Source organism: Centroberyx gerrardi, chromosome 8 (assembly GCF_048128805.1).
Source record: "Centroberyx gerrardi isolate f3 chromosome 8, fCenGer3.hap1.cur.20231027, whole genome shotgun sequence".
Classification (NCBI taxonomy): Eukaryota; Metazoa; Chordata; class Actinopteri; order Beryciformes; family Berycidae; genus Centroberyx; species Centroberyx gerrardi.
This window is the reverse complement of record NC_136004.1, coordinates 32,261,863-32,275,560: the sequence shown is the minus strand read 5'-3', so window position 1 is coordinate 32,275,560 and position 13,698 is coordinate 32,261,863. Positions and strand designations below refer to the sequence as shown.

The 13,698-nt window shown below is 42.0% G+C and overlaps 1 protein-coding gene across 1 annotated transcript in view; it reads right to left on the bottom strand.

Annotated features, from left to right (window-relative positions):
* Window positions 1-13,043: 13,043 nt before the first annotated feature.
* The window catches only part of ppic (peptidylprolyl isomerase C), a 4,842-nt gene continuing 4,187 nt past the window's right edge, over window positions 13,044-13,698 (bottom strand). The window contains exon 6 of the mRNA XM_071921293.1: window positions 13,044-13,172. Coding sequence (XP_071777394.1) covers window positions 13,044-13,172 — 129 coding nt within the window. The remainder of the gene's footprint in view (window positions 13,173-13,698) is intronic.

Below are 13,698 nucleotides of genomic sequence, written 5' to 3'. Positions count from 1 at the left end.
GGAGGTGTCACCGCGGTTACGGTTGCCGGCGGTGACAGGACAGCAGCTGCTCTCTCTCTCCCTCTCTCCTCTCGCTCTCTCTCTCCTCGTCGGTCCAGAGGAACGAAACTCAGGGGAAATCATCACTATGTTTACTCCGATCCCACCCACCCGCCCGCCCTCGCCGTCCCATAACCCCCTGCTGCCCCTTACACACCCCCCCCCCCCCCCCCCTCACCCCCGCATCTCTGTTTTCTGCCCCATGATGGTGGTTGTTACGCCACGGGGGGCGGGAGGGGGAGGGGGGGGGTCAGTTAGACAGATAGACAGCAACAACCTCCCCTCTCTCTTGTAAATTTGTGACCTCCGCTATTCTACCCATCCGAAGAAAAGAACAAGAAAGAGATAGAGGGGAAAAAATGGCCGACAATTGGTGGTGATGTGAGGGAGGGAGGAGGGGGGAGGAGGGAGGGAGTAAAGGCCAGACAATTGGTGGTGAGGGATAGAGGGATGGGAGAGAAGGATGGAGGGAGGGGGGGAGGGGAAGGGGGGAGAAAGAGGCCTTGAGAGGGCGATCAATGCGATGTTCACCTGCCGTCCACCTCCCCAATTTAAAGAGAAGGAGAGCTAACGATTTCCCCGGCCGGCTCCTCCCGCCTGATGGAGCCGGAGAGGAGAGCAGCGCAGAGAAACTCGAAAAATTAGGTTTCAATGCAGCAATGCATATAGATGGGAGCGAGGCTGTCGGAAAATTAGCTTTCAGCGGTGAAATGCATGTAGTTAAGAAAGAAACAACAGGGAAAATGGCTTTTAATGCATGTAGTTGAGAAAGAAATGGTAGGGAAAAAATTAGCTTTTAATGCAGGAATGCATATAGATAGGAGAAAAATAGCTGGACAATTAGCTTTTAATGGTGAAACACACAGCTGAGAGAGAAACAGCAGGGAAATTGGGGTTTAATGCAAGAATGCATACAGGAATGATAGAAAAATAAGCTCTTATTGTAGGAATGCATATAGATGAGAAAAAGACTGTTAGAGAATTAGCTTTTAATGGTGAAATGCATATAGTTGCGAAAAAATAAAAAGTTTTGCCTTATCTTTTAATGCAATAATGCATATAATTAAATAAGGAATATTGGCAATTAGCTTTTAATGAAGGAATGCTTATAGATGGGACAATGACAGCTGGAGAATTAGCTATTTAATGGTGAAATACAAAAAAAAACAGCAGGAAAATTAGGTTTTATTACAAGAATGCATGAAGTTAAAGAAATGGTAAAAGTTGTTTTAATTCAGGAATGCATATAGATAGGAGAAAGACTGAAGGAAAATTAGCTTTTATCGCTGAAATGCATGTAGTTAAGACAGAAACAGTGGGGAAATTTGTTTTAATACAACATGCATGTAGTTAAGAAAGAAATGGTAGAATTTTTTTCCTGATTTTAATGCAGGAGTCCATTTATACAGTAGAAAGAGAAAAGGAAATAGGACATTAGAGTTTAATGGTGAGATGCATATATTTAGCACAGAAATTGTTGAATAGGTTTTAATGCAGGAATTCAGATGGGAGAGACACAATAGGAAAACTGGGTTTTATTTTTCATTTATATGCAGCGATGCACAGATGTATATTCATATAGTTAAGGCCGCAGCGTCCCACTCCTCCACTCCACTCTGACATTATGTTTTTGAATCAATACCTGTTAAAGGGACACTCCAACTAAGTGACAAATTTGCATTATGGATATTGGGAGTAAAAACAAAACAGCAAAACAATCAGCAGTGAACTGTGATTCAGGTTTGTTTATGGTATTTATCTACAAATCCAATAAGCATCAAGCAAACGCACAGGAAGGAGGAAAAAATAACTCAGACTCAGATACTGTAGTTGGTGCTGTGTGTTTTCTCTGCTGTGTCAAGTACTTACTACCCCTCCAAGTACTACTGTTAGTACTATTAGTACTACCACTAGTTATATTACTACTACTTCTACAGCTCCTACTGCTTCAACTGCTAGTACTAATACTGCTACAACTACTTCTACTACTACTGCTACTACTTTATCAACAAAACTACTTCTACTCTCACTACTACTACTGTACTACTTCTACTACTACTGTTACTACAGTTACTACTTTGTTAATAACTAAAACTACTCCTACTTCTACTACCAGTACTCCTGCTACTACTACTATTTATACTATTACTACTACTATTAGTGCTACTACATCTACTTCTACCACTTCAACTATTACTACTACAAAATAATAATACAAATACAAGTCCTACTGCTACTACTATTACTACTAATAACAATAATAATAACTACATTTATACACCATGTTTTTTAATAAAGTAAGCAGCTAGTTTAATTCAGTAAATGAAGCAAAATGGCACAAAGTGTATCAAGTGTGTCAGTATGTACTGTACTGCTGTGTTAGTGTGTACCATGTGTGTGTGTACTGTACTGCTGTTAGTGTGTACCATGTGTGTGTGTACTGTACTGCTGTTAGTGTGTACCATGAGTGTGTATGTACTGTACTGCTGTGTTAGTGTGTACCATGAGTGTGTGTACTGTACTGCTGTGTTAGTGTGTGCCATGTGTGTGTGTGTACTGTACTGCTGTGTTAGTGTGTGCCATGTGTGTGTGTACTGTACTGCTGTTAGTGTGTACCATGTGTGTGTGTACTGTACTGCTGTGTTAGTGTGTACCATGTGTGTGTGTACTGTACTGCTGTGTTAGTGTGTACCATGTGTGTGTGTGTACTGTACTGCTGTGTTAGTGTGTGCCATGTGTGTGTATGTACTGTACTGCTGTGTTAGTGTGTGTCATGAGTGTGTGTGTACTGTACTGCTGTGTTAGTGTGTGTCATGAGTGTGTGTGTACTGTACTGCTGTGTTAGTGTGTGTCATGTGTGTGTGTGTACTGTACTGCTGTGTTAGTGTGTGTCATGTGTGTGTATGTACTGTACTGCTGTGTTAGTGTGTGTCATGTGTGTGTATGTACTGTACTGCTGTGTTAGTGTGTGTCATGAGTGTGTGTGTACTGTACTGCTGTGTTAGTGTGTGTCATGTGTGTGTGTGTACTGTACTAGCCTACTGTGTTAGCTGTCAATACGTCTCTGCACAAATGTCACCAGACTAATTCCTGGGCATTTATTGGACTTGGCGGCTACAATGATTCTGAATTTGAATTGACTGTGTGTCATTGTCATAATATCAAACCTACAATAAGACACACTGATATATCTGACTCCCCTCCTCCCCCTCCTCCTCCTCCTCCTCCTCCTCTCCAACTGCAATTAGGGACAGGAATAATCATATTGACAGGACTGACAGGCCGGGGCAGGAGAGGGAGAACATGAATAGTCACATATGTCAAAGGAAGGAGGAGGAGGAGGAGGAGGAGGAGGAGGAGGAGGAGGTGATAATTGTCGCTGCAGAGGAAAGGCGAGACTCCTCGTCGTTACCGTCGGGTCAATATGGCCGACGTGGGGAAGGCGAGGAGAGCTGATCTACACATGATGTGAGTGTCATTAATGTGTTGAGAGGAGAGGACAGAGGAGAGGAGAGGAGAGATGAAAGGAACGGAAAGGAAAGAGAAGAGATGACCACCAGCTCTTTCTCAGCACCATCCTGCTTCACATTCACAACCACAACCACTTTATACTGGGAGCCGCCCAGTACGACCACAGTCTTCTGCTGGTGCACACTGAGCAGTTTGGGGTTAAGGGCCTTGGCCAAAAACATTCTCTAATCAGTTATCTGGTCCTGGTGGTGTGGTAGTTGAGTGGTAACTTAGTTCAGTTCTGGTTATACGGTAGTTAATGGGGGTTGGTAGATGGTTTGATTGTTATAGGGAGCCGGAGGTGATGTCATTTCCCCTCTGTCAGTGTATGGATGTTATTACTTCATATCAGCAATCTAAAAAGCATATGGCTTTGATTTTGAAATATTGTAGTAAGCATCAACACATCTCGTTTTGGCTTAATGTCACAAAAATCCATTCAGTAGGCTATTATTTACATGAACGACAAAATTAGTTACTGAACTACACTACCCACCCGGCTTTTAGCTAGCGGGGATGTTCCATCTCCTGCAAAGGGAACAAGCTCCGGCAGCTAGCTAGCTAGCTGCAGCTTCACAGCTACAGTGAAAAAAATTCTTCAGTTCCTCATGAAGCTGAACTCAGACTTTAGTGAAGTCCCAAACTGCATCTGAACCTGAAAACCTGCTGAGACAGTCTGCTCCCTGCTGGAGGATCAGCTGCTTCAACAGTTGGTTCGTTCTTAGTTGTTATTTCATAGTTCTCCATCGGTACAAAGTCTTTTCTGTACGCCCTGAAATAAAAAAAACAAGTCTGGTGGCCTCAACTCAACATTTTTTGATGCACTGCAGCCAAAAACTGCGTCAGCCGTGTTTCTGTAATTATTACTTTAGTGTATTAGCATTTCCCCAGCAAGTAGCTACTGCAACTCAACCAGGACTCAGGACTTAGCTTAGCTGCTATAGCACATTAGCTAAATAGTGTGTTATAGCTATAACTAGCTAGCTACTTGTCTTTGAATTCCCAGATTACCTCATGGGTAATGGACCATTGGACAACAAAGCTACTTTGCTACTTTGTCTTGGTATTTTTTAGCTATGTGAGACAGCCTCAATTAGTTAGCTAGCTATCTATCTAGCTAGCTAACATTGCAGCTCACTGTCGCTTCAGCATTGCAGTCCAAACCAGATCATTTTATCTTCACTTTATTTCTTACATTTCTCTGATTAATTTATTCCCTGCTACTTTCAGCTGACTCTCCTGCGTTTTCCTACATGTTTCTACCTACTCTCAGCTAAGTGTCCCGGCTGAGTTAACGACTCGCTGGTGAAAACGCCAATTTGCTCAGTGATGATGTAAACACTCTGATTGGCTGAAGGAGTTTTTGGCTCAAGCATATTGAGTTGAGGCCACCAAGGACGACAAAACCAGGACGTGTACTGTGTGCAACTAAGGCAGTGTGAGTCTAAATAGATTCTGGTTATCTGGTAGTTATGTAACGGTTAGCTAGCAGTTATATTTCATCTGTATGGTAATTATATGGTAATTGTAATCATTACATTCTGGTTATATGGTAGTTACAGTTTTTTACGATCGTTGTTTTTCGCACTGCAGTTTCTTTTGAAGTCACTCTACATTTTTCTTTTGTTGAGTGTAGTAAATGTGCATTTTTATCTTCTTTTTTGCAAACATTCTATATCAAAAGTGAATGACTCATCTTTACTTTATAGAATGTACAGTATATGAAAAAGGAATAAGTGACAGAATTGCTGCAGTAAAGGCTTTACAGTATTTGCAATAGGAAATTACTGCAAGAGATCAACAAAAATCTGCAATATAGCTGCTGGTTACAGTTGTGTAAAAATAAAATATACAAAAAGAGAAAGGCACAGAAGAAAAAAAAAAAAAATACACAGTCCTTTTCTAATCTACCCGGTCTTCTGCATTTGGCCACATGTTCTCGTCCACATCACTCCTTATATTTTCTCTGGCTATGCACCATGGGAAGTATCTTTTGGCGTGCCTTATCCACCCCTGGCAGTGTTCAGCTGTGATTGGTCTATTTGCATAACTTCAATCAGCTGTTTCTTACGTAATAGCAATAAAAAAATATAGGACATATATTTGTGTTTCAATATACAATGTGAACTGCTGTTCACTTCAATTTTAGCCTATAAGTTAGGTTTAGAACATGAGGTTATCTGTTCTGACATACAGTGTGAAAGCATTTGTAAATTTGGCAGTAAAAATCCATAGTTTTGGTCTTGGTTGAGCTTGTGTGTAAAAGAAATTCAAGAGTTTTTAAAATGTGTTCACTGAATGCATTTTGTGTCAAAGGAACAAGAAATGTGTTAATGGTACGGCTCGCAACAGACCGATGTTGTGCTAACTGTGTTAAGAGTTATGAAAATGTGACTACAGAACTGATAAAAGGTTGCTAGCAATCGTAAAAAAACTGTAAATGGTCTTTAGTGGTATGAGGTAGTTGCTATAGTTAGAATCTGCTTATATGGAAGTTAATATGTTAGTTGTAATAGTTAGATTCTGGTTATATGGTAGTTATGGTAGTTATATGGTAGTTGTGGTAGTTATATGGTAGTTAATAGTGGTATATGTTAGTTGTAATAGTTAGATTCTGGTTATATGGTAGTTATATGGTACTTATGGTAGTTATATGGTAGTTATATGGTAGTCATGGTAGTTATATGGTAGTTATATGGTAGTTATGGTAGTTATATGGTAGTTATGGTAGTTATATGGTAGTTATATGGTAGTTATATGGTAGTTATGGTAGTTATATGGTAGTTATGGTAGTTATATGGTAGTTATATGGTAGTTATATGGTAGTTATGGTAGTTATATGGTAGTTATATGGTAGTTATGGTAGTTATATGGTAGTTATGGTAGTTATATGGTAGTTGTGGTGTGTTACTTGTATCCAGGTTAGCTGGTGTTAGTTCTCAGGCCAGTTGAAGCTGCTCTCTGTCTGATGATGTGTTTGCTGCTGACCTTTTAACAACTCTGTCCCATCATCCTCTGCTTCTCTTATAGAGGCCCGGAGGGAGCGAGCGGACACACACACACACACACACACACACACACACACACACACACACACACACAGAGTTATACATACCGAGAGAGAAAGAGATATGCATGTAAATAGTTAAGTCCTGGCATGGGAATACACTTCTTTATATGTAAGAATGTGCATACACACACACACACACACACACACACACATTGCGTACACACATACATGATATTAGGACACACACACACATACACACACACACACACACACACATCACTGTCTGAGGTTTGGTGGTAATGAGGCCTGTCATCCTTCCACACAGCCTCCCTCCCTCTCTCTTTCTCTTTCTCTCTCTCTTTTTCCATTGATCTGCTAACAGATCCCCAATATAACAACTAGCAGTCGCTCTGGGAGCCTCCCCTCTTTCCTCTCCTCTCCTCCTCTTCTCTTCCTCCTCCTCTCCTTCTCGACACACCTCCCTCCGGACCATTTTAAAACCTACCACCGCTTTCTCTCTCCTCTCTCTCTCCCCTCTGTCTCTTTCCCTCTCCGTCTCTCTATCTCTTCCTCTTTCTCTCTCTCGTCTTTTTTCTCGGCTTCTGTCCTCCTAAATCTCCCTCTCTCTCTCTCTTCCTCTGTCTCTCTCTCTCTTTCTCCCTCTATCTCCTTCTCTCCGGTGGTTAGTCGGGTTCAGACAGTCTTGTTATAAGCCTGACAAACAGAGAGGGATTTCACCGCTCCTTGCTGTGGGGCGTTTAAGGTCCGTCCGTCCGTCCGTCCGTCCCGGCGGTCCCGTGGAAAAATAGACTCACCTGATTTGTTTCAAAGAGCCGGATCAGAAAATCGAATTTCCGACTCTTTGTGAGAAATCTGATGTCTCTCATTTTGCATTTTTTGGCGTTTTAGCCGAAGCCGTTGTGCAGGGCGACTTGGAGAAAAAGCTTCAAGTCGTAGATTGTCAAATTACAAATGGCCAATAGTGAGGAGAAGGATTATAGACTGATATCTGGAGCCGATATTGTCCTTTTATTGAGTGTCGTCCACCTCTGACATTATGCAGTTTGATTACATATTTACTGTAGAACTGATCAATATACACTGATTGTCTATAGGGAGATCTTAACCTGAACTGATTCTAATGAGACACTTTGATCAGATTCCACACAGTCGGCATGAATCATCATCATTATCCTGAGGCTCAGTGGAGAGTTTTAGTGTCCCATGATGCTCTAAATGTTTCAGAGGCTTTTCCACCCTGACAAGAAGAAAATTGTCGGGGGAAAACTGAATACTTGGAATTTTGGGGGGATTTTTTTGTGATCACATTTAAAGACGTAAAGGCAAAAAATCGTCTGTTTCGATCCAAAAATATTAGTATTAGAATCAACATTGGCCTTGAAAACTTTGGTCAAACCCAAATGTTTTAAGAAAGCCAGACATGAATTAAGAAGAAACACAGCCTGTCTGCAGCAGTCTGGTTTACATGGTGATTTAAATGACGGCAGTAGTTTTACACCTCGGGGTTCCCGGCCGCCTTTGGGTGTCGATCCCAGACTTCACAGCGTCCGGAGGGCTGCAGTCTGGAAAATAAAGGGGCGTCAATAGTAAAAAATAATTTTCTTAATTTGTGGAAAGCGAGACTGCGGAGCGGACAGCGCTGAAATATTTCACTGTTTTCTGTCGACTCCCCGTCTTCCTCCGGAGAATTCTCCTCTCACTCTGACCTTTGTGTTCGGAGATGTTTTCCTCCCCTGTGTGTGTGTGTGTGTGTGTGTGTGTGTGAGTCTGTGTGTGTGTGTGTGTGTGTGTGTGTGTGTATGTGTTTGTAGTGTATGTGTTTATCTGTGTGTCTAAGTGTGTGTGTACGTGTCCGTGTGTCTCTGTGTGTGTTTGCAGTGTGTGTGTCTCTGTGTGTGTTTGCAGTGTGTGTGTGTGTGTGTGTGTGTGTGTGTGTGTGTTGTAGAACAGGGGAAAACAAATCACCCGCTGTAGTTCTCATTAGCAGCAGTTTTGTGTCAGCGCTGAGAGATCAGCTGTCAACAGCGCAGCGCTCAGCCTTTCACTGCAGCTCTCACCTTTTACCGGGGATAATTACACCGCTTAACGCCCACGTTTCCCAACCGCCGGCCCGCGGACCCGAAAGTGGGACGCCTGCAAGATAAAAACGGGTCCCTCAATTATTCTGGAGAAGGAGTTTAGGGCGTTTTCACACCTGGTTTGGTTACAGCCGTTATTTCAAACCTTGGAGCGGTTTCTTTCATCTTTTTAGTCAGATTAAGTCAAATCTAATTTATTTACAGAGCACATTTCATACAATGACTCAACTTAAAGTACTTAACATGACTAAAAGAAAAACATCTATGAAAACAGTCAAAACGGTACATTAAAAAGTACAAATATAAAGTATGGTTCAAATATAAAGGCAGTGGAAAAATCGGTTCCCAATGGGTCAGAGAAACAAAAAATAGAAAAGGTGGGAAACTGTATAACGCACAAAGCAAATAGTTTAGTTGCTATAAATAGTGCTGAAAAAATACAAGCACTTCAAAGCAATAAATGAACATTAGACGGTTTAGCACTTTTTATATTTCATAAAAGAGATTAAAGTAATAAGCTTAAAGCAACATTAGCCATTCTCTCTTTCTCTCTCTCTAGCGCTAGCTCTAGCTCTTTCCTGGGAAAAATCCTCTGCCGCACAGGAAGTGATGCGTTTTACGTTTCCTGTTTTGTTTGGAATCAACAGAAGAAGAAGAACTGGGTAGTTAGCATGAGCAGTGATAGCCACCATGACTGAACAGACAGAGAGAAGAGAAACTCAAACTGCAGCAACAGAAAATCCAAGCTCCGCCCACACTGTTTGATTGACAGGTGATCTGTGGGACGAGCGGTGCAGAAACACCACAGTGAGGCTGAGGGACAAAGATGGAGACTGAATGAACAGAACAAACCCTGCTGATCTGAAATATGATCTGATAATGAGAACAACTAAAAATACATATATTCCTGTAATGTAGATCTGCTTGTTCTGGACATTTCGGTACATATTTTACCTGCACATCATAACACTCTGTACACATGGCCTTCCATCTGTACACCTGACACTGTGACTGAACAGGTAGTAATGTGCATTTTCAAATCAGCTCTGCAAATATAATAATGTGGAAACCCAGTGATGCACATTTTTCACTCCTTGTGTATGTGCAGACAGCTGCTGACCTGGAAATGTGGCAGCAAAGATGCTTTCTCTTTATTTGTTGTATTATCTTCAAGATGTTCTTTTGTTTCTTATTCTATTCTATTCTACTCTGCCATGGGACAATACGTTTTTTTTTTATTATATCAATATCTCGCCATCTGATAATTTAATCCTGATGAAGGTTTTGAACCCACTGCACTACATCAGACTCTGTACTGAATATCAGACATTCAAAGATAGCTTAAATTAATTTAAACACACACAAGCTGTCAGCATTTTAAATCTGATATGCGTCTGTATGAATTCACCTGACTTTGGACGATCTTATTCAGTTCACACACACACACACACACACACACACACACACACACTAAAGAGACAGATAAGTGTAAAACCAAAGTAACTGAACTGAGTCTCAGGTTCTTTTGCAATAACATTTATTGTAGAAAATACACTTGTTGGCACTTTCTGCTGCTGTTATTGCAAATACAGAAAACAAGACTTCTGATATGTTTGTTAAAGAAAGAAGAAGAAGAGTTTCTGAATGCTACATGAGAATCAGATATGATCGACCGATGCTTTTAAAGCAACATGTAACAGGATATCAGTCATATTTTTCTTCACCGCTTGTCACAGTATATCAGATACTAAATTATTTGTATTATTTGACTGGCACTGATGTTAACCAGGAAATAACTTGTTAGCTTTGTTAGCATTCCTCAGCTCACACACAGCACCCATCAGGTTTAATGAGAAATGCCAGCAGTGCTTCACATGTTGTGAAACCGGTGAAGAAAGACAACAGACTGACATTCAAAATGTAGCTCAACAAAAGCAAAACACTTTGAGGAATTGACTCTGTGACAGCCAGTAAGAAAAGTGTCTAACAGAAACATTTAAAACATGAGAACAGTGTTCGAGCTGCTGCTCAGTTCCACAGTGAGAAGGGGAACATCATCCTGTGCAGTTTGTGCTCTTGTTTTTGCAAAACTGATATGGTGCATAATGCATCAGGAAGATTAAATGTCTCTGCATTAAACGAAACATGATGAACAAACAAACACGTTCATTTTCAATGATGTAATGATAAAAAAAAGCAGTTTTAGAAGAAATTCACAGCATTAAATTGCTGGAGTGGCATTTGACACTTTGCTACACAGGTTAGAAGAGGTTTGCATATGTTGTTAACAGGCTTTATGTTGCTTTAGAAATAAACATGAAAGTGCTGCTTGGATGGTTAGATAGTGCAAATGGCATGTAGGAGATTTGGCAATAGTAGGTTTTGGCAATAAGTGATAAATGAGTCGCTACATAATAATTCTGCATGTGCAAGTGTGTGTGATTTCTGTCAGAGCTCCGATCCTTAATTCAATACGACGACTATTACGGCAAATAAACGCTTCGGTCCACTCACTGTTGTGAAATGACAACAGATTTAACTCAGTGTTCATTATTCAGTGTGCTGCGGTGTTTAGATGCTCAGTGGGACGATAAAGCATCAGCAGGAGTCTGGACTCACAGAGGTCAAACTGTTGCATACAACAGTAAGTTAATCACAGTTTTTTCCAAAAAGTCTGTGCGTTCCTTTAATATGAATCGGGAATTTCTTCACATTCATAATATGAAGCTTCATATCTCTATAAATCTGTATCTGATATCCGATCTGGACTGCAGGGTTAGCTAGCACCGCCACACCTTTTATGTACCATAAAGTCTGCGTATTTCTGTGATCTATTCAGTTTCTATTCAGATCTATTCAGATTCCCCAACTCTGTCAGTGAGCTAGTGTCTGTGTGGCTGATATGCTCTGGTAATAACTTAATAAACAACATCAGTATTATATTAGCTCTGCATACAGTCGAGATCGTTCAGAAGTCACAGGAAAGTTTCAAACTGGAAGGGAAGTTTTCATTTTCAGAGAAACTTTTCTTATTTAACCAAAACCTCAAACTAACCTTAACTAAAGTTGTTTCACTTGCCTAAACTTAAACTTTTAGCTAAACTTTTCATCTGACAAACAGGTGAAAATGGTTTGTCCGGTTCTTGCTACTGTCCCTTCATCTAATTCATGGTGGAGGAACGTAATCTTCACATTATTCGTGTCCACAGCATGTAATCTGTGTTTCAGAGTTTGTGTTGCTCCACTATGCTGGCATGTGAAGAAAAGATTTCACTAGCCCAGACTGGAAAATAGTAGCCATAGTCTAAAGGTTTAGTGCAATTTCCTTCCCTGATACCTGTCAAATCAAGGCAAAAATGCCCAGAAATACTCTAACGCGTCACCTTCATCTTCCTCCACTGTATGTTTGGCTGATCTCCAATGGGACTTCTGAACAATCACCAGTGTATATTAATAATAATTTATCATCTGTGTCCTGCAAAACGCTTGTATCCATGTTCTTTAGTTTTGTCTTTGATGTGTAGAAAATGTTTAATTACTGAGGGACCAAACCAATCCAGTGATGATGGATTGTAAGATGTCAAAAATTTATATCATCTCGTCATCTCTGGGAAAAACAAGCGGTTTGTCTCAATCCCTGAAAAACTTTTGGAGATACAAGCTTCCTGCAGGACAGTGAAGATGTGGCTCATTTCTCATATTATTCAGACCGGGGCCAAAGAGGATTTACAAATACTTACAGGGTTTGTTTGAGCGTGCTGCAGTGGCAGGTGGGTGGGGTTCAAGTCAATTTAGTTTACTTTTCTGTGATTGACAGAACAGTGACATGACCTGACCTGCCCTAACACAGTGAAACCCCGCCCATCTGGTGCTCCAAGTACATTAAAACAAACTCAGAAGTATTTGCCAGTACTTTCTGACCCGTGCATCAGGATCCAGGTGAAGTGATGTGCCGGTGTGTCCTCAGGAGCCCGGTCCCCCGGAGCCCGGTCCCCCGGAGCCCGGTCCTCAGGAGCCCGGTCCTCAGGAGCCCGGTCCTCTGGAGCCCGGTCCTCAGGAGCCCGGTCCCCTGGAGCCCGGTCCCCCGGAGCCCGGTCCCCCGGAGCCCGGTCCCCCGGTCCTCCGGAGCCCGGTCCCCCGGTCCCCCGGAGCCCGGTCCTCAGGAGCCCGGTCCTCAGGAGCCCGGTCCTCTGGAGCCCGGTCCTCAGGAGCCCGGTCCCCTGGAGCCCGGTCCCCCGGAGCCCGGTCCCCCGGAGCCCGGTCCCCCGGTCCTCCGGAGCCCGGTCCCCCGGTCCCCCGGAGCCCGGTCCCCCGGTCCTCCGGAGCCCGGTCCCCCGGTCCCCCGGAGCCCGGTCCCCCGGTCCTCAGGAGCCCGGTCCCCCGGTCTACCAGCCCTCCACCTCCACGCTGAACGGCTCCTTCACGGCGATCCTGCCGCTGTTGACGACGACGCACTCGGTGTACGGCAGGTTCCTGTCGTTGGTGTCCTGCAGCTCGATGGTGTGAACCACCGACTGGACCGGGAACAGAACCAGCACGTCACACACAGCAAGTACTTCATGATGCATACAGGTGTGTTAGCTATACAGAGAGTAGGTATATATGTACAGGAAATATGAAATACGGATATTATAGGAATATATATAGGAAATATTAGGTACTGTATATACTGTAGCTATAAAGCTATATTACGTAGCTATATAGATACATTAGGTATGTAAGAATGAGGTATTTTAGGTATATACTGTAGCCATATAGGTGTATTAGGTATACAGCAAATGGGAATATAGATGTATATTAAATTAAGTAAATAGAAAATAGGTAAATTGGGCATGTCCTGTAGTTACATAGGTATATTAGGTATACAGGAAATAGGGATATTAGTTAAATTAGTTATTCAATAAATATATGGATATTAGGCATATGTGGGTTTATCTGGTATATAGGAAATAGGTTAATGCAATATAAAGCCTAGCGAAGCTGTCTGAGTTACTGTTCATGTTCCTGTGTCTCCTGGTTTGGGTATGAAAGATTCAAAGG